Source organism: Scyliorhinus torazame, chromosome 14 (genome assembly GCF_047496885.1).
Source record: "Scyliorhinus torazame isolate Kashiwa2021f chromosome 14, sScyTor2.1, whole genome shotgun sequence".
In the NCBI taxonomy this organism is placed as follows: Eukaryota; Metazoa; Chordata; class Chondrichthyes; order Carcharhiniformes; family Scyliorhinidae; genus Scyliorhinus; species Scyliorhinus torazame.
The window spans coordinates 135986476-136008350 of record NC_092720.1 but is presented as its reverse complement, the minus strand read 5'-3'; the positions used below and the strand labels follow the sequence as shown (position 1 = coordinate 136008350).

The following is a 21875-nucleotide window of genomic DNA, read 5'->3' as shown; positions in this document are numbered from 1 at the left end:
TGGGAACCGATGCAGGAAGTTGGAAGGTAGTAAAACAGGGACAGAAATAAAAGGCAGTAATCGTGAATGACTATGATTTAGTGGCCATTACTGAAACATGGTTAAAGGATGGTCACGACTGGGAGTTAAATATCTGAGGGTATCAAACTTTTCGGAAGGACAGAGTGGATGGTAAGGGAGGTGGTGTAGCTCTGTTATTTAAGGATGACATCCGGGCAACAGTAAGGGATGACATCGGTGCTATGGAGGATAAGGTTGAATCCATTTGGGTGGAAATCAGGAATAGTAAGGCGAAAAGGTCACTGATAGGAGTAATCTATAGGCCCCCAAATAGTAACATTATGGTGGGGCAGGCAATAAACAAAGAAATAACAGATGGTTGTAGAAATGGTACAGCAGTTATCATGGGGGATTTTAATTTACATGTTGATTGGTTTAACCAGGTCGGTCAAGGCAGCCTTGAGGAGGAGTTTATAGAATGTATCCGCGATAGTTTCCTCGAACAGTATGTAATGGAACCTACGAGGGAACAAGCGGTCCTAGATCTGGTCCTGTGTAATGAGACAGGATTGATTCAGGATCTCATAGTTAGGGATGCTCTCGGAAGGACCGATCACAATATGGTGGAATTTAAAATACAGATGGAGGGTGAGAAGGTAAAATCAAGCACTAGTGTTTTGTGCTTAAACAAAGGAGATTACAATGGGATGAGAGCAGAACTAGCTAAGGTAGACTGGGGGCAAAGTCTTTATGGTGAAACAGTTGAGGAACAGTGGAGAACCTTCCAAGTGATTTTTCACAGTGCCCAGCAAAGGTTTATACCAACAAAAAGGAAGGACGGTAAAAAGAGGGAAAATCGACCGTGGATATCTAAGGAAATAAGGGAGAGTATCAAATTGAAGGAAAAGACATACAAAGTAGCAAAGATCAGTGGGAGGCTAGAGGACTGGGAAATCTTTAGGGGGCAACAGAAAGCTACTAAAAAAGCTATAAAGAAGAGTAAGATAGATTATGAGAGTAAACTTGCTCAGAATATAAAAACAGATAGTAAAAGTTTCTACAAATACATAAAACAAAAAAGAGTGGCTAAGGTAAATATTGGTTCTTTAGAGGATGAGAAGGGAGATTTAATAATGGGAGATGAGGAAATGGCTGAGGAGCTGAACAGGTTTTTTGGGTCGGTCTTCACAGTGGAAGACACAAATAACATGCCAGTGACTGATGGAAATGAGGCTCTGACAGGTGAGGACCTTGAGAGGATTGTTATCACCAAGGAGGTAGTGATGGGCAAACTAATGGGGCTAAAGGTAGACAAGTCTCCTGCCCAGAGTGCTGAAAGAGATGGCTCGGGAAATTGCAAATGCACTAGTGATAATTTACCAAAATTCACTAGACTCTGGGGTGGTCCCGGCGGATTGGAAATTGGCAAACGTGACACCACTGTTTAAAAAAGGAGGTAGGCAGAAAGCGGGTAATTATAGGCCAGTGAGCTTAACTTCGGTAGTAGGGAAGATGCTGGAATCTATCATCAAGGAAGAAATAGCGAGGCATCTGGATGGAAATTGTCCCATTGGACAGACGCAGCATGGGTTCATAAAGGGCAGGTCGTGCCTAACTAATTTCGTGGAATTTTTTGAGGACATTAACAGTGCGGTAGTTAACGGGGAGCCAATGGATGTGGTATATCTGGATTTCCAGAAAGCCTTTGACAAGGTGCCACACAAAAGGTTGTTGCATAAGATAAAGATGCATGGCATTAAGGGGAAAGTAGTAGCATGGATAGAGGATTGGTTAATTAATAGAAAGCAAAGAGTGGGAATTAATGGGTGTTTCTCTGGTTGGCAATCAGTAGCTAGTGGTGTCCCTCAGGGATCAGTGTTGGGACCACAACTGTTCACAATTTACATAGATGATTTGGAGTTGGGGACCAAGGGCAATGTGTCCAAGTTTGCAGACGACACTAAGATGAGTGGTAAAGCAAAAAGTGCAGAGGATACTGGAAGTCTGCAGAGGGATTTGGATAGGCTAAGTGAATGGGCTAGGGTCTGGCAGATGGAATACAATGTTGACAAATGTGAGGTTATCCATTTTGGTAGGAATTACAGCAAAAGGGATTATTATTTAAATGATAAAATATTAAAACATGCTGCTGTGCAGAGAGACCTGGGTGTGCTAGTGCATGAGTCGCAGAAAGTTGGTTTTCAGGTGCAACAGGTGTTAAGAAGGCAAATGGAATTTTGTCCTTCATTGCTAGAGGGATGGAGTTTAAGACTAGGGAGGTTCTGCTGCAATTGTATAAGATGTTAGTGAGGCCACACCTGGAGTATTGTGTTCAGTTTTGGTCTCCTTACTTGAGAAAGGACGTACTGGCACTGGAGGGTGTGCAGAGGAGATTCACTAGGTTAATCCCAGAGCTGAAGGGGTTGGATTACGAGGAGAGGTTGAGTAGACTGGGACTGTACTCGTTGGAATTTAGAAGGATGAGGGGGGATCTTATAGAAACATATAAGATTATGAAGGGAATAGATAGGATAGATGCGGGCAGGTTGTTTCCACTGGCGGGTGAAAGCAGAACTAGGGGGCATAGCCTCAAAATAAGGGGAAGTAGATTTAGGACTGAGTTTAGGAGGAACTTCTTCACCCAAAGGGTTGTGAATCTATGGAATTCCTTGCCCAGTGAAGCAGTAGAGGCTCCTTCATTAAATGTTTTTAAGATAAAGATAGATAGTTTTTTGAAGAATAAAGGGATTAAGGGTTATGGTGTTCGGGCTGGAAAATGGAGCTGAGTCCACAAAAGATCAGCCATGATCTCATTGAATGGTGGAGCAGGCTCGAGGGGCCAGATGGCCTACTCCTGCTCCTAGTTCTTATGTTCTTATGTTCAATTCCCGTACCGGCTGAGGTTATTCAAGAAGGCCTTCTCAACATTGCCCCTCACCTGAGGTGGGGTGATCCTCAGGTTAAATCACCATCAGACAGCTCTTCCCCTCAAAGGGGAAAGCAATCTATGGTCATCTGGCACTATGGCGACTTTTCTTTACTTGCTTCTTAGGTCCATATTAGATTCTTCTGAGCTTTGACAAAGAGTCATCGGACTCGAAACGTTAGCTCTTTTCTCTCCCTACAGATGCTGCCAGACCTGCTGAGATTTTCCAGCATTTTCTCTTTCGTTTTAGATTCTTCTTCTTGACGTAAATATGGCAATCATACTCAAGGATTGGTGAATTAATACTGTGGGTTCTTTATTTGAAGATAAGACAATGGCGGTTTTGTGCTGGCCTTGAGGGGCAGGGCCTGGACACACTGACAGGTCTAGCTTCTTAGAGATCGGGGCGCCTATTTGGCTCTCTGAGTGCTGCCCCTGGTCTTTCCTGGAAGCTCTTCAGAGCCAAGAGACAGCCTCTTTAAAAAATGGCGGTTAGAAGTAACACCTGCTCAAAAGAGGAAACACTTCAGAGTTAATGGACCCTGAAGAGCTATAAAAACAAACAACGCTAAACCCACCTTTGAAATAGTCAACCTGTCAATCAAGGAGTATGTAAAAGATAATGGACCGTGAAATGGTATGTAATCAATACAGCCAAAAGCTTTTAAGCTTCTCAGCATGCTCAAAGGCTTGAAAGAATTAAAAGGGAATAAAATTTGACTGTGAAAAAGATCACTTCAAAGGTTTCCAAAACATTAAAGGGAAGGCTTTTACCTTCATCTAACAGATCATTGATATTGACATGCTGGGAAAGATTTAAAAGGTTTTAAGGCTACAAAGAAAAGACATTTACCTTCATCTGACAGATCTTTGAAGTGGAGAGACATCTAAGTGTCTCAATGCTGCAGAGGGAACACTAAACTACAACTTGACATGCTGAAAGACAGTTGAATGATTTTCAAAGCTACAGAGGGAAGAGCTGCCACATGACCCCCATCCTTGGAAAGACCCCCGGCATTTCATAGAATCCCTAAAGTATAGAAGTGGGTGGGGGGCGCCTTCCCAGTGGTCAAGGGGGGGGGAGTGGAGGAAATCACACCCCCAAATTACATTCAAATAAATTTGGATCTTGCCAGGGGGAGCGGGCTGGGAGACATGCAACGGGTTTGATGGCCGGCGGAAATCCCGATTTGGCCCACACACCGATTCAACGGGACATCAGGAATCCCGCCTGGGACTAACAGCCCTGGAGAATTGCCCCCTATATACAGATAATGTTTACTGGGGTACTATGAGGCACACATCTGACCTTAACCACTGCTGCTTCAGACTGCCTGCAAGTCATGGGATTAATATATCACATCCTGTCAAAATGGTAATGATTGACATGTATTGAAGATATGTTCCCTTAAAAGTGTATGCACATCAAATCACAACAGTGCAAAGTGAATGACCTCATACTGGTTTACCTTGAAATCCACTTGCTACAGTTTACCCACTTTCTCAACCAATGAACATCTCTTTGTATTTTTATACATTTATCTACATTGCTTACAATGCCACCTATCTTTATGTTATCAGCTAACATGGATATGTGGCTTTTTACCCCATAATACAAGTCCTTTATGGCCAGTAGAAAGAGAAAGGGAGAAGGGAAAGGTTTTGTGAACATTTCAGAAGATGGAAAAAGTATAACATGGCAGAGAGCTTCAGGGAGAGATTTCCACAGCACAGAGCATTAATGGCTTTGCCTCTGATGGGTAAAGCAGATTGAGGGGAAGGGAACAGCTGAAAAACGGTAGCCCAAACTTAGAAGAATGGGAGAGTGAAAGATCTGGAAGTGCACTGTTTCAACAGCAGGTACATTTTATAAAACTGTGCCTGTCTGTATCTCATCACTGTCAATGGCCTGTAACTGTCTCTTACCACTTCCAGTCCCAGCACTGTCCCACGCAGGGAGCCATACCTCAGTAGTCTCAGTCCACCAGCATTGGTTGCCACATTCCCACCGATGTGACAGCTACCTTTCGACCCCAGGTCAAGGGGCATGATAAAATCTTGTTCTTCAAGGTAATTGTTCAAGTTTTCCAAAATGCAACCGGCCTGGCAGATAAGCACTCCTGAAAACACAGATGTACAAGACACATGAGTTTGGTATTGATCCCGGTTCTTATATGTTTGATCCTATATTTCCTCCTCTCCTGAAATTGCTCTCCCATCACTGGGACTAAATTCCTTTTAGTAGCGCATCGCCCAAGTGATATTTCATCACATGACCCTGGACAGCAGGGAAAAGATCGCAGCTTAATTCAGCCACATTTGATCCCATCTCACTCAACGGGTGCAGAGGATGCCGGAAAAACAAGAGATTTGAAGAGTCAAAGGACTCAAAAAGTTAAGTCTGTTTCTCTCCTAACAGATGCTGGCAAGCTTCCTGAGTTTTTCGTGTAGATTCTAGCATCCACAGTATTTTGCTCAGTATTTTGCCTGTGCTTTGCAGAAGAAATAACAGGGCAAAAATCAACAGACTGTTGTAGCCACCTGCGTTGGCCACTTCCTGACTTAAAATGGAAAACCGCAAAGGCTGAAGGGAAATTCAGCCAACACAGGCAAAGACTAGCAAGTGCAGAAATCATGTGTATTGGAACCAGACTGCACTGAAACCAGCAGCCATCTGCATAGTAATGAGCAATTCCAAGGCACAATTGCAACAGTTAAGATGAATAAAGCCAAGCCAGACTCCTCGGCGCCAGCAGGAGCCAAGACAAAGGAAGGCCAACGGACATTTAGGGACCACCCTGCGATCAGGGAACAACTCCAGTATTGGAGAAATCGATCCAAGTGATCGGAACGCAGTCCAATCACTTGGAACCAGGTACGGGGTCCGCCCCGAAGGGCGGGAAGCCCCTGGGAACTATAAAGTAAAGCCCCCAAGTTCAAATCGTTCTTCTTTGGCAGGGTCACTCAGCAACTTGAATCAACCCGTGAGAGTGACCTGTCCAAGCTGCCGCATCAACCAAGTAAGTCTCAAGTCAATGCTCGCTACGAGATAGGCGCTCCTAGCTACCAGTCCATACCAGCTTTTGAATCCTGCAGACTCAGGACCTGAACGAAAGGCCATTTGTTCCTCTGACCTGGTGGGCCAATTCCGAAGCTAAGTATAGGCCTGTTAGTGATAGGAATAGTCTAGAAGGTAGAGTTTATGCACGAGTAGTGATTTACTGTGTATAATAAATGTGTTTTGATTTGAATCTTACTAATTGGTGTGTTGAGTTATTGATCATTACTTGAACTTGAACCTCGTGGCGGTATCATAAAGATACCTGGCGACTCTAGTGCAAAGGTTAAACAAACAGAGCAAATTACAAATTAAGAGCCAACCAAAAGTTAGCAACACTGTGTCTTCTTCCCCTCTGGCCTGGGAATTCTGAACCCTCCTGTAACCCAGCTGAGAATAGCCAAATCAGCACCAAACATGCTGTAATTGGGATTGAATGGTAACTCTGGACGGTGAATCCTGCTACGGCTGTATTCGTAACAAGAGGAGTGCCACTGCAATTGGGAAAGGGAGAGTTACAGTGTGAACAATTAGGTGGGATCGCTCACAATATTCAATATTCCAGGAATAATAGGAGTTCCCCTTGGGAGTTCCCCAAGGGTTGAGCGGTGGGAATTATTCACTGGTGAGGTGCCTATGCTTCTATGTACAATTGTGAGTAAAGGAAGTTGTTCTTACCAGAGTTGGTGTTGAAACTGATGATGTTGTCCATTTGGGCAGTTGAAACAATGATCTCATCGAACACTGGTACACTCCCTCCCACCAATCCAGTGTTGCCACCCTGAGGATTCACAGCCAGGTTCCGATCATTACAGTATCTGAAGAAAGCAAACAGCCTACTATCACAAACAATCACACACTATCATTTCTAATTGTAAACAGAGACAAACTGTGAGCATTCGTGCCAATCTCACTGTGATACTGATGTCAATTGTACAGTTTCAAAGAATCATTGAATGGAGACAGTACTGAAAGAAGTTGTTTGGCTTACTGTGTCTGTGCCGGCTTTCAGCACGAGGAGCTCCCCTAGTCCCAGCCCCGTACCTTTTCCCCACAGTCTTACAAATGATTAATTATTCGTTAGCACTATTTGTTATTAATACTTCTTAATACTTATAAACAACGGTACAGTAGCACCAGGGTCCCAGGTTCGATTCCCAGCTTGGGTCACTGTATGTGCGGAGTCTACACGTTCTCCACGTGTCTGTGGGTTTCTTCCAGGTACTCTGCTTTCCCCACAGTCCAAAGATAGTGCAGGTTAGGTGGATTGGCCAAGTTAAATTGCCCTTCGTGTCCAAGAAGGTTAGGTGGGGTTACTGGGATGGGATGGAGGTGTGAGCTTAAACAGGGTGCTCTTTCCAAGGGCTGGTGCAGACTCAATGGGCCGAATGGCCTCCTTCTGCACTGTAAATTCTATGATAAACAGTCAATTACACTGAGTGTTAATCCCAATTACAGTGTGCTACTCAGTACTATCATGCACCAATTATACCTTCCAACCGGAACCTGCTTTATCCTGTGCAGTGTGCATAGAGAGTCTCAAGCATCCTTGTAATTCACACAAGCCATATTTTACTGTGTATCTGATACGATCAGTTTGGGACACTGTACATACGTTATAAACTAATCCTGGATCTTTTGTGCCTCTGGAATTCAGCCTGTAAGTAACGGAAACATTACATGAAAGGATGGTTGAAGGTGCAGTACCTGAGAATCTGAGAAACCTCTTCCGTTGTCTGAGGTCGCAGTAATACCTGGCTGTGGCCTGCAGTTAAGACAAAATCAGTTTAACAATAATTATGCATTGAGCAAAAATTAGTGAATCATATAAGAAATCCCCATTATCAGCATTTTCAGTTAAATTCAGATTATAAATGAAAATCGCTTATTGTCACAAGTAGGCTTCAATGAAGTTACTGTGAAAAGCCCCTAGTCGCTACATTCCGGCGCCTGTTCGGGGAGGCTGGTACGGGAATTGAACCGTGCTGCTGGCCTGCTTGGTCTGCTTTCAAAGCCAGCGATTTAGCCCTGTGCTAAACCAAAATATCATCTTCTAATGCTAGTCAGCAACACACTGCATGCCCAGCTCAAGTTGTAGACAGTCCCAGTCTTTCTAGGTCACGTTTCGTCTGCCTCATTAAATCATCTATGATTGTGTATCAGGGTTTACTGATTACACAGCAGTAATAATCTGAGATAAAGTTGAAGATTCCAGGTTGGTATACAATACGTGAATCACTGTAGTATTGCAGACTGTGACTCCATTCAGGACAACTAGTATTCTATAAACTACCTAAATCTCTTGATCCGATCCCAGACTGCAGCTCACTCCCATTGACCTGATATACTTTATACATAAATTATCCAAGCTCCTCAATTAAATTCTAGCGTGTAACTCACCCGTGCATCCGTTAATCTACATCTAAACTCCCCAAATCACGAGGTAAGGTTCCAGTCTACGCCAAATTTCTAGTTTATGGTGCATGTTAATATTTTAAAGGTAGGATGCCCTAGACAGGGTTAATACCTCCTCATCATGTGCCAGGCTTAGCCTGATACAATTTAAGGTACACATGATAGCGGCTAGGATGAGCAGGTTTTTCGGGGTAGAAGATAGGTGTGCAAGGTGAGCGGGAAGCCCAGCAAATCATGTCCACATGTTTTGGGCATGCCCGAAGCTTAGAGGCATTTTGCAGGGTTTTGCTAAGGCAATGACCACGGTGCTAAAAACAGGGGAGGTGCCGAGTCCGGAGGTAGCGATCTTTGCAGTGTCAGAAGAGCCGGGAGTTCAGGAGGCTAAAGAGGCCAACGTCTTGGCCTCCCTGGTAGCTCGGAGACGGATCTTGTTAATGTGGAGGGACTCAAAGCCCCTGAGTGTAGAGATTTGGGTTAGTGACATGGCTGGGTTTCTCAGTCTCAAGAAAATAAAGTTCGCCTTAAGAGGCTCAATGTTAGGGTTCACCCGGAGGTGGCAGCCGTTCGTCAACTTTCCCAGGGAAAATTAAAATGTTAGCAGATGCAGTATTCCATGGGGGGGGGGGGGGGGAGATTGTTGTTGTATGGTTGAGGTGCGTGAAGATAGGGCTGGGGGAAATGTTTATTTTACCATGTTGATGTCATTGTTTATGTTACGGTTATAAAAAATTTCAAATACCTCAATAAAATATTATTTAAAAATATATATATTTTAAAGGTAATGTTTACTTCTGGGAAGATAGTTGTTTTGAAGATAATGTAACTAAAATGTTGCGCTTCAGAAATTGCCGGAATACCTAAAAGTTAACGACTGTTCAGAAAGTTACCCATGTTTGTTGAATAGAGATGCACCAGCTTACTTAGCTGGAGAACTGGAGACATGAAATGCCTACACTGTTTGCAAAGAATGCATGTTTTCAAGATAAAGATAGATAGTTTTTTGAAGAATAAAGGGTTATGGTTTTTGGGCAGGAAAGTCCACAAAGGATCAGCCATGATCTCATTGAATGGCAGAGCAGGCTTGAAGGGCCAGGTGGCCTACTCCTGCTCCTAGTTCTTATGTTAAGTGCAGTCCCGAGAATGTTTTGTTTTGGGACTTAGAGCTAAATTAGTTTAAAAACATTCAGTGAACCCTGGAAAAACTAAGTCGCCGTAGAAATGGTTGGAACTTAAGAAGGTTCTCTGGTTTCAATTTATCTGTATTTACTGGTTGCAGTTTGGACCTTGTGTGGTGTGCAGCTCATTTGGAGCCTTGGAAGCTGTTGGCAGGCTGTGAGCAACTAGTCCTCAGTCCTGGGCAGCTGGGCAGGTGATAGAAATTCACTGGTCCCATGTTCAAGAGGGTTTAGGGCCAAAAGAATATCTGGGAGCCATTTATAGTTTGGTGAAGCTGGGAGACTGGAAGTCAGAGAAATCCCGGGGCAGTGTCAGCTTAGAGATGCTAGCAGTTTGCTAAAAAGCTGCAATTGTGCCGGTAATTAAAGGCGGAAGTTCAGTTTTGTAAATCCTGTGGAACGCAGTCTCAGGAGGAGAGACTGAACCATCAGAAGGTGAGCAGTTGTTGAGTCAGTCGAGGTCGGAGCAGCTTTTGAGTGAATTCAGAGACTAGATCGTCAAAGGTGAACTGTTGAAATTACTCAAGAGCATTAATGAGATTATGTTTTTAAAATATATTTTAAGCAACACACATTTTTAATGCAAAACAAGTACAGTATAGAACAAGAATTATTGCAAATATAAGAATAAAAAGAAAATGTTCACAATAATACAAACAAAACAAAGAAGAATCAAATAACTTAAACTCTATTCATAATAACCCTAACAGCTGACAGTGTCTAGATCATTGAAAAAGAATATAAACGATTGCCATCTGATAGATCTGTACTTGGTTAATATATCTTATGTGTTGCCGCACTCATATATTACTGAGCTCATGCGTGGAGTAAATTGTAGCTTTATTCAGTCAGTTTTAAAATGTCTCTTGATCAGGTCAGTTTGCTTGCAAATACAGAGTTTTAGAAAGTTTGTTTTGTCCAAGCAAATACAGATGACTGAGTTGATTCCAAAACAGTTTACAGTTCTTGATAATTTCTTCAAATCAAAATACTCAATACAGAGAAGTTGGAAATAAACAAAATGGCTTTCAAAGCAAAGCACAGGAACTAGCTAAAGAAATGAAGTAAGATGATCCCGGGATGAATTGTTCAAAACCGGTACCTAGCTTTAAGGTAACTGCTATCATCAATGTTCTGTCCCCTTTCTGGCTGTGATTGGGTCATAATAATTATAGTTCATTCAATTCTATTGAAATGTCTGTCCATCAAATTTTGATATGGTGCGACTGAGATATTTTGTTCCCACCAAACTATCCGTTGTCATGAAAACTGGACTAGGAACGTTGCCTAGATTTTCATACTTACAAATGTGTCCTTGCTTCTGTCTGGCCTGTTTTAATCTGACCAGTCTCATGCTATTCAGCAGTTCTCACTGTCATGCTTGAACTGTGTAACCTTAATAAACCATTTTAATAAACCATTTTAATTCTGAACCATTTCTTCCTTTAAACTTATTATATATTAAAAGTTATCACCCTCTCAGGTAGAATCGCGCAATAGAACATCCGATGGTAAATTTTATTTTCTCCAAATACAAAAAGGACATTAAGTCTCCTAACCAGCCAGAGGTACTGGGCAGAGCAGATCTCTAACCGAGCAGTATCCGCCTGAAGCTATCAATGAAGCAAAGGCGATAACGTACGCCTCTATCACAGAGTGAATTGCCAGAGAGTCCAAAATTCCAATTCTCGCCACGAGTGGGCATGGCTGTAAATCTAATTGGAACATATTTTAGACATAGTGTTAAGAAAGAAAGCCCAGTAGCTGGTGAGACTTGGTAGGACCAAAACATACACGTGTGATCTGTGGGGTCAAGTGAACAGCGGTCACATCTGTTCCCAACATTCTGGAAAAACCTGCTCACCTAGCCTTGGTCAAGTGTGTCTTATGTAGCACTTTGAACAGAATTAGATTCAACGAAGCACGAGGACGTGGAGTTAACCCTGTATAGGGCCTCGCTTCTAAGTGTGGGGCCTAGTTCACTCTCCCATTTCACCATTACCCTGTTCAGTGGGGAGGGATCGGATGAGGGAAGGTGACCATAAGACATAGGGGCAGAATTAGGCCACTTGGCCCATTGAATGTGCTCCGCCATCCAATAATAGTTGATATTTTTCTCATCCCATTCTCCTGCCTTCTCCCCATAACCCCTGATCCCCTTATTAATCAAAAACCTATCTATCTCTGTCTTAAAGACACTCCGTGATTTGGCCTCCACAGCCTTCTACGGCAAAGAGTTCCACAGATTCACCACCCTCTGGCTGAAGAAATTCCTCCTCATCTCTGTTTGAAAGGATCGTCCCTTTAGTCTGAGGTTGTGTCCTCTGGTTCTAGTTTTTCCTACAAGTGGAAACATCCTCTCCACATCCACTCTACCTAAGCCTCGCAGTATCCTGTAAGTTTCAAAGATCCCCCCTCATCCTTCTAAACTCTAACGAGTACAGACCCAGAGTCCTCAACCGCTCCTCATACGACAAGCTCTTCATTCCAGGGATCATTCTTCTGAACCTCCTCTGGACCCTTTCCAAGGCCAGCACATCCTTCCTTAGATGCGGGGCCCAAAATTGCTCACAATACTCCAAATGGGGTGTGTCCAGAGCCTTAGAAGGACATCCCTGGTCTTGTATTCTATCCCTCTCAACATGAATGGCCATATAAATCTGACTGCCAAAATTACAAAGGGGTTTCTCTACTCTCTGCCACAGGAAAGGTCATCGTGAGAATCCTCCTCAACTGCTTCCTACCAGTGGCTGAAGGATTCCTTCCTGGATCTTAGTGTGGCTTCCGGTCATCAAGAAGCACAAAGGACATGATGTTCAGCATGTGACAAAGCCAGAAAAAGAGCAGCATCAACCTCTGTAACATGCCCTTCTTCGATCTCGCAAAGGCCTTCGACTGGGTCAATCGTGAGGGACTGTGGAACATCCTCCTCAAATTTGGCAGCCTGGAGAAATGAGTCACTATTCTCTGCCTGCTCCACGATAACATGCAAGCCGTGATCCTCACCAACGGAACCACAGACAGACCCAATATGTGTGCACACTGGGGTCAAACAGGGCTGCGTCATCGCACCAACGCTCTTCTCCATCTTCCTTGCAGCAACACTCCACCCCAGCACCCTGAAGATCCCTGCGGAGTGGATCTAACCTACGGACCAGCGAGAAACTGTTCAACCTTCAATGGCTCCAAGACCAACTTCTGTCATCGAGTTTCAGCACGCAGCCGATGCCTATGTGTGCATACACTCAGAGCCCGAGCTGCAAACCATCGTCGACGCATTCACTGAGGTATATGAGAGAACGGACCTCAGACTAAACATCAGAAAAACAAAGGTTCTCTACCAGTCCGCTCCTGCCACACACAACTGCCCCCTGACCATCAAGATCCATGAGAGCTCCTGGACAATGTGGATAATTTCTCAAACCTCGAGAGCCTCCTTTCGGAATGAGCAGACATCAACAACAAAATCCAGCATCAAATCCAATGCGCCACTGCAGTCTTTGACGCCTGAGGAACAGAGTGTTTGAAAATTGAGACTGCAAATCGAGCACCTAGCTCCTGGTCTACAGCGCAGCCCTGGTCCCTGCCCTGCTGCATGCATCAAAAACATGGGCAATGTACAGCAGACACCTCAAATCCTTGGAGAGATATCACGAATGCTGACTCTGCAAAATCCTGCAAATCCACTGGCAGGATAGGTGTACCAATGTGAGTGCACTCGCCCAAGTCAATACCCTCTGTATTGAGGCACTGGTCACGATCGGCCAGCTGAGATGGGCACACCACATTTTCTTCATGCCCGACACAAAATTCCCGAAACAGGTTCTCTACTCCGAGCTCTGCAATGGCAAGCGATCACGAGGAGGGAAGAGTAAATGCTACAAGGACACTCTGAAAGTCCCCATAAATAAATGCAACATCCCCCTCGACGTGTTGGAATATCTTGACGTAGAACGCACAAACTGGAAAGGAAACATCCGTAAAGGCACCAATCACCTTGAGCGTCACAGGGTGGAGAAAACGGAGGCAAAACGTAAACAACGGAAAAAGAACACAGATCCAGAGCGTCCCACCCACCTCATCAAATACAACCTGCCGAACATGTGACAGAGTCTGCGGATCCAGGATTGGACTATTCAGCCACCGCAGAACCCACCTCCTCTGGAGTGGAAGTAACTCATCCTTAACCCTGAGGGATTGCCCAAGAAGAAGAAGAAACAGACCCACTGCCTGGCAGAGCGGAGGAAAGAATCCTATCCAGTAAGGTGGAGCCAGAGGAAAGAAAGGAAAGCTGAACGGCTGAAATCAGGAAAGTAGTGAAAAAGATAGCTGAAATTTGTCCACTATTTCTCAAACTGCCAAACCTCCCTCCTATAAACAGGTTACTTGAGTCCATTCAACTTCCACAAGTTAAAGGTTGAGTCCAGCCTTGAAAGTAAGAAAAGGTGGTTGTTACAGATAGGGGCCAGTGAAGACAAGGACAGGAATTTGAAATGTTGTCGGAGCTGTTTCCAGATTAAGAGAGGAAACCACCAACGGATTCGAGGAAACCCTAACAGAAGGGCAATGGTGCAGTAACTATGGCCAGGAGAGTGGGTGCGGTGCAGAAGCGAGCCTCCATTTGGCCCCAGATTGAATTGGGATCGTTGATCCACAGTGGAAGGAGATGGAGTCGGGCCTATTTAATTTAATGCAGTCGTCAATAGAGGTGGACAAGCACTCGCAAAAATGTTTATTGGCCAGCAGAGTAATATCCAGCCTCCAGGGTGGATGTCAGATGGGGCGGACTCCAGCAACAGAACAACGAAGTGTGGGGCGTGGTCAAGAGGTTACAATTGCTGAGTACCCAGCCGCCTCCAACAATGGGAGGAGGGTCCTATCCAGAATGAAAAAATCAAGAGTACAAATGGTGAACATGAGAGAAACAGGAGAAATCCCTGTTTTTCGGATGCAAAAGAAACACCAGGGGTCTACCCCTCCCATCTGAGCCATGAAGAAAGATAAAGACCTGCCCACCCTCGATGGGACAAAAGATTTGGGTTTTGAGCGATCCACTTTTGAGTCCAGAACACAGTTCAGATCACCTCCTAAAATAAGATGGTGTGGGTCGAGGTTGGGGAGGGAAGATAACAAAGTGTTGATGAAATTCATATCTTTCCAATTAGGGGCATAGACATTGACCAGAATTACTGGGATGTTCAACCGGGAGACATTTACGATTATATATCGTCTATTTGGATCAGCCACAACCTGGGATGAGGAGAATCGTACTCTTTTATTGATTAAAATCGCCGTGCCAAAAAAAGTCGTTTTCACGGAATTTTACACAAGCGGGCTGGATAAATCGTCCTGAAGCTGACTCCATTCTTGTACAGGGAAGATTTAACTTTGTTAAAAGCGGCTCTTTTCTTGGCTAGGTCTGCACTAATGTTCTGGTATAATCTGATAAGAGTGTCCTTCCCACATAAAATCCTGGTGCTCTCTTGCCCATCAAAGCACCAACTCCTTCTCCTTAAAGCTGTGAAATCTAATTACAGCATGAGGAGGATCTTCAGAGTGAGGCTTGGGTCAAAGTGAACGGTTTGCCCGGTCTAATTCTGGGGAGGACGGAAGCACATTCTCACCCACCATTTTATGGAACAGAGAAATACTGAGTAGGTGCCATCTTCGCTCCCCTCCGGTAACCCCACAACACAAACATTTTGCCTTCTGGATTTATTTTCTAGGTCGCAAAGCTTAGATGTTAATGTCCTGTTATCCTTGATCACAGCGGCAAGATTGGACTCCAAGAAGGTGATCCTATCACTATGGTCAGACAATGCAGCCTCCATGCCCTTGATTGTGGCTCCTTGTGCTTCAATGATCTGGCTGGTGATCTCGAGAACTGAACGAATTGGGGCCGAGGCCTCCTCGATTGAACTTTTAAGCTCCAAAGTCAAGCTTGTCAATATTTTTCGAGTTCAACCACCAAAGCTTTGCTCAGCGCTTCAGCCATTAGTGGAGTGGCTGGAGAAGAAGCTGCCGTCGCCACGGGCGGCACAGTGGTTAGTACTGCTGCCTCACAGCTCCAGGGTCCCAGGTTCAATTCTGACCTCGAGTGACTGTCTGTGTGGAGTTTGCATTTTCTCCCCGTGTCTGCGTGTGTTTCCTCCGGGTGCTCTGGTTTCCTCCCATAGTCGAAAGATGTGCAGGTTAGTTGGATTGGCCACGCTAAATTGCCCCAAGTGTCCAAAGGTTAGGTCGGGTTACGGAGATAGGGTGGAAACCTGGGCTCCAGTAGGGTCCTCTTTCCGAGGGCCGGTGCAGACTCAATGGGCCGAATGGCCTCCTTCTGTATTGTAAATTCTATGATTGACCCCAGTTGAACCGTGGGAGACTTCAGAGTCTGTCGTCGAAATTGGGACCAATTCCTTTCCAGCTTTAACTCTCCTGGGCATCGTAGAGATGAGGGAACTCTATTCAGATAATTTCAGAGTTTTTACAGTGAGTTAAAGACCCGTGGCGCTGGGAAAAAGGGTAGAAAGGTCAGGATTCCAGTGGGAGCTACCTTGTGTGAGTCTTCCCCTTACATCACGCCAACGGAAGCCTTAATGAGATTTTGTGATTCACAGTGGTCACTGCTGTTTGGGCGGATTGCTGAGGAATCTATGGGATCTCTTTTGGTTCCATGTGCCATTTAATGAAGTGTATTTGATCATAGCTTTCCTGTTAATTCACATGTGCCTCATGTTAATTCTGCATGTTAGAGTATAAGACAGATATTGTAGGTTGTTTTACTTTTCTGAAATGAAAAATGAAATGAAAATCGCTTATTGTCACAAGTAGGGTTCAAATGAAGTTACTGTGAAAAGCCCCTAGTCTCTGGTTCTGTATGGTAAAGTTTATTTTGTTTGTTTAAAACCATGTAATTTTGTGGCTATATTCTCCAGTGCGTAACTGTGTAACTTTGTTTTTAAACAAAAGTTTACTGATCCCTAATATCATAAAAGCCTGTAACCCACTCTCGGGGTATCTGTTATTCTACACATAAACTAGTCAAATCCCTCAATTGTATTCCAGTCGGTAGCACACCCCTGGTCACCAGTTATTCAATATATATATTTATAAATTCAGCAAATACTCTTGATTTTATCTCAGCCTTCAACTCGATCCCATTTATCTATTATTCTATAAATAACTACTCAAACCTGTTGATTAGATTCCAGCCTGGAACTCATTCTCGGGTATTCTTCATTTTAGACATAATAGCTGAAAGTTTACCAGCCGCGCGGAGCTGGGTTGGGATGGGTGGGCTGTAAAATGGAAGTGGAAGGGAAGCCCACCTCTTCCAGCTGCCATGAGATATTTTGAAAGGTAGAAACAGCATCAATTTGACACCACCAGCATCAGAATGGCTCCCCCAACACATATGGAGACAACCATGTACTTGGGGTGGCTTTGGTGGGTTGTGGGATGGGGGAAGGGTTAATTCCTTCCCAGACATTCCATATCCCATGGGGGCATCCCCATCCTCTCCCCACAATGCCTGCCCCTGCCATTCCGACACCACCACTGGATGGTTCACCCCTATGTTTGCCAGAACCTGCTTGCCTGGCTTGGGTATGTTTAAAAACGTTCTCCCGGCTCTACGATAGCACCTCAACGTAAAGATGCTCTCTCCTTCTCCTGGCATGGCTGCTTCTAACAGTGGAAATATTGGTGCTCCGAAACTGCTGGCACATTGATTTGGTCATCAGCTCGGAGAGGCAGGACACCGTACTGAATGACATGGTGGTACTGTCAGCGGGCAGCTCCTTAATTGGACACTGCAGGTCAAATCCACTCCACAGTACTGCAATTCATCCATGCCAGTTTAGGACCCACATTTGAGCCCAGAGGCAGGACCCACAGCATTCCGGTAAAAACCCAGCCAAAGTACTTGAAATCATGATTAGTTACAACGGCTTTACAGCAGTTGCAGAATTGCCCTTCCAGTTGATTTTGAGAGATCGTACTGCTGGCTTGGCACCTGATACCCTTTTCATTTCTCCTTCCCCCATCCCTTTAGCTATCACCACACCACCCACACCTCCCTAAAACCTCTTCTCTCCTCCCTCTGCCCATTAAAACAGACTAAAATCCCATCTTTTCAACAAAGCTTCCAGTCACTCTTTCTGATCTCCTTCTTCGTGGCTCATTGTTGGCTCCCTTACTTTCATTGTGAAGTGGCTTTTTTTAAAAATATGCTCAAGACATTGTAAGTTGCAGTCCTCATGCTCCCATTAATCAATTGGTACTTTGCTGAGATAAAAACCTGTAACTCACTCTTGGGCATCATTTATTCCACACATAAACAACTAAAACCTAGTTAAATTCAAATGCAACACACCTAAAAGGTCAAGACTTACTTTGCGCACAAGAGAAGCTCAGGACAGCTTCCCCTGTTTCACAGAGAAATGTCTAATCTCCGCTAACCCCTATCTACCCATGACCAACCTGACTAGAAGATAGAGAATTTACCCACATGACAAACTATGAGATCATCCTATTTCCTCACACTTTGGGATTCCCATACCTTGTTTGTACCCAATAGGAAATGCAGTCCTACCTCGCAATGTCCGTAGCCAGTCTACATTGCTGGCTTCCAGAATGTCAAGATCAGTTACCAGACGACCAGGCAGCAGACCATCAAAGAACACCATGTCTTCCTTTGTGACAGCAGCAAACCCTAACCGTTGGACATTATATTGCATATGTGTGAACTCCACATCTTGGCTCCTGTATTTAGTGGTCCAGTGGAATTGTCTCCTTCTTGAGTGCAGCTGGCCACTGTGTTTGCTGAGCATGGATGGCTTGGAGAGATGGGCTGAGGACGCCATAGATCTTCTGCCAGAGAGAAGCAGCCATTGTTTGAACTGAGCTATATAACGCTGCATTGCAGAGCACAGGAGGACAGCTGAACAAGTCCTAAAAACCTAATGTATGGAAGACAAAGATACAAGTAATGAGAACCTAGTGACAGGAGGATGGAGGAACAGCCCAACAGAATCTAATTTGCGCAGTAGTGAGGGAAATGTTGTGAAAATCCAGCGACAGGAGGATGGAGAGCAAGACCATAATATACTAATCATAGAAACACAGATATTTACTGAACCGGAGCCCATTCAGCCCATCAAGTCTGCACTGGTTGAACAACAGCTCCCAATCTAATCCCACTTTCCAGCTCTTGGGGCTGTGCCCCAAATCTAAATGTAAACCGTACAGATAGAAACGTATGTTACAAAGAATTATTCATAGATCATAAATGTGGAAAATTTATTTCAATATTGGCAAATGTGCAATCATTTCAGACCCCAAAAGGACCAATCAGGGTACTCTTCCAATGGTGAAAAGCTAGAAACGATGGAGGTCCAAAGAGACTTGGAAATCCTGTTGCAAAGATCATTAAGATGTCCTGAACAGTTAAGATAAAGTCAGCAGAAAGGCTAGTGGAATGCTGACTTTTTTATCTACAGGACTAGATGTCAAGGGCGTAGGGGTAGCATGATGGTTAGCACCTCTGCATCACCGCGCCAGGGACCCAGGTTCAATTCCGGCCTTCTGTGACTGTGTGGAGTTTGCATGTTTCCCCTGTGTCTGCGTGGGTTTTCTCCTAGTCCATAGATGTGCAGGTTAGGTGGATTGGCCATGTAAACTGCCCTTTAGTGCCCAAAAAGGTTAGGTGGGGTTACGGGATAGTATGGGGGAGTAGGGCGCTCTTTCAGAGGGGTCAATGCAGACTTGTTTTGCCAAATGGCCTCCTTCTCCACTGTAGGGATTCGATGATTCCGGATGTTAGTTATACAAAGCCCTGGTCCTCCCACAGTGGAACTCACACAGCTTTGGAAGGATGCCACAGCCTTGAGGGGAATGTTTGAGAGTTAGGTGGCCTTGGTCCCAGGCGGTATAGCAGTTTTTTTTTTTGGGGGGGGGGCGAATGGCTTCCTCCTGTTCCCGTGGTAAAGGCAGAACGGGCCGGGCCTGGGGAGCCAGGCGCCCTGCCAGAGCCGGGCCCTTTCCTGGGATCCAGGCCCCCAGACCTCGCTCCTTCACACCGCCCGGGCGCTGCCGGAACCGACGCTCGCTCCCCGCCCCGCAGCAGCGGCTCAGAGGGCCGGGGGATGCCGGGGTTCCCGAGCGCACCTACCCGAGTCAGAACCGGACCTCAGCCTCGCCCGATATAGGGAGTTTATAGTGGGGGTGAACATGCCGGGGTAAGGAAGAATGAGGAAGATGGAAAATAAGGGCGGAGGGACGGCAGAAGTTGAAGGAGGAGAGTGTGGCTGAAAGGAGGAGGGAGAGGTGGGGATGGAGTAGGTGTGAGGGAGAAGAGTGAGAGGCAGGGGAAGACTGGAGGGAAGTGTGTGAGCCTGGAGATAGAGCTGGGAGGGGAGACTCAGGAAATGGGGTAGAGTGTTAAGGACAGGCAGGAGGCAGAAAAGAAGTGTGTGTGGGGTCAGGCGGAGAGTGAGGTGGAGATTCATTCATTCATTAAAAAAAATATATATTATTAAAGTTTTCAAACATAATTTTTCCACTTTACAAATCAACATAAAAATAACACAATTGCTGATAAGTAACATTATTTAAATGAAATAGTGAGCTAACAAAGTGACAATTTTTTTTTTTAATTTGTGCTCCCCCCCCCCCCCCCCCCCCCGGCTGCTGCTGCTGACTATCTATTTTCCCTTAACGTTCCGCGAGATAGTCAAGGAATGTTTGCCACCGCCTGGAGAACCCCTGAGCCGATCCTCTCAGCGCAAATTTAATTCGTTCCAGTTTTATGAACCCTGCCATATCGTTTACCCAGGCCTCCACGCCGGGGGGTTTTGCTTCCTTCCACATAAGTAGGATCCTTCGCCGGGCTACCAGGTACGCAAAGGCCAGAATATCGGCCTCTTTCGCCTCCTGCACTCCCGGCTCTTCCGCTACCCCAAATATAGCTAACCCCCCAGCCTGGCTTGACCCGGACCTTCACCACCTTTGAAATCACCTTTGCCACTCCCCTCCAGTGCCGGACACGACCAGAACATGTGTGTGTGTGGTTCGCCGGGCTTCCCAAGCACCTCCCGCACCTGTCCTCCACCCCGAAGAACCTGCTCAGCCTTGCTCCCGTCATATGTGCTCTGTGTAGAACCTTGAATTGTATCAGGCTAAGCCTGGCACACTAGGATGAGGAATTTATGCCACTTAGGGCATCAGCCCACAGCCCCTCTTCAATCTTCTCCCCCAGCTCTTCTTCACATTTTCCCTTCAGCTCCTCTACCAGCGCCTCCCCCTCGTCTCTCATCTCCTGATATATTTCGAACACTTTGCCCTCCCCGACCCATACCCCGGAAATCACTCTATCCTGGATCCCCTGTGTCGGGAGCAGCGGAAATTCCCTCACCTGTTGCCTCGTAAACGCCCTCACTTGCATGTATCTAAAGATATTCCCCGGGGGCAACTCATACTTTTCCTCCAGCGCTCCCAGGCTCGCGAACGTCCCGTCAATAAACAAATCTCTCAATCTCCTAATTCCTGCCCGATGCCAGCTCTGGAACCCTCCGTCGATCCTTCCTGGGACAAACCTATGGCTGCTCCTGATCGGGGACCAGACCGAGGAACCCGTCACCCCCCCTGTGCCGCCTCCATTGCCCCCAGATCCTTAAGGTTGCCACCACCACTGGGTTTGTGGTATACCTTTTCGGGGAGAGCGGCAGCGGCGCCGTCACCAGCGCCTTTAGGCTCGTTCCCTTGCAGGACGCCATCTCCAGCCTCTTCCACGCCGCCCCCTCTCCCTCCCTCATCCACTTACAAACCATCGCCACATTGGCGGCCCAGTAGTAGTCGTCCAGATTCGGCAACGCCAGTCCCCCTCTGTCCCTGCTGCGCTGCAGGAACCCCCTCCTTACCCTCGGGGTCTTTCCTGCCCACACAAAACTCATAACGCTCCTGTCTATTTTCTTGAAAAAGGCCTTAGTGATCAGAATGGGGAGACATTGAAACACAAAAAGAATCCTTGGGAGGACCATCATTTTTACCGCCTGCACTCTGCCCGCCAGTGAGAGCGGCAGCATATCCCACCTCTTGAAATCCTCCTCCATCTGCTCCACCAGCCGCGTCAGATTGAGTTTGTGTAGAGTTCCCCAGCTCCTAGCTACCTGAATCCCCAGATATCGGGAGCTCCTTTCCACTCTCCTTAACGGCAGGGCGTCTATTCCTCTTCCCTGCTCCCCAGGGTGTATTACCAAAAGCTCACTCTTCCCCATATTTAGCCTATATCCCGAAAAATCTCCAAACT

General features: G+C 45.6%; 1 protein-coding gene across 1 annotated transcript in view; it reads right to left on the bottom strand.

Moving 5' to 3' along the window:
- Positions 1-20023, bottom strand: part of d2hgdh (D-2-hydroxyglutarate dehydrogenase) — a 49859-nt gene extending 29836 nt beyond the window's left edge. Inside the window, exons 1-5 of the mRNA XM_072474939.1 lie at positions 19740-20023; positions 18162-18528; positions 7692-7749; positions 6663-6802; positions 4853-5046 (exon numbers count right to left, since the gene is read on the bottom strand). Of these exons, the coding sequence (XP_072331040.1) occupies positions 4853-5046; positions 6663-6802; positions 7692-7749; positions 18162-18489 (720 nt within the window). The 5' untranslated portion in view covers positions 18490-18528; positions 19740-20023. The remainder of the gene's footprint in view (positions 1-4852; positions 5047-6662; positions 6803-7691; positions 7750-18161; positions 18529-19739) is intronic.
- Positions 20024-21875: the final 1852 nt, after the last annotated feature.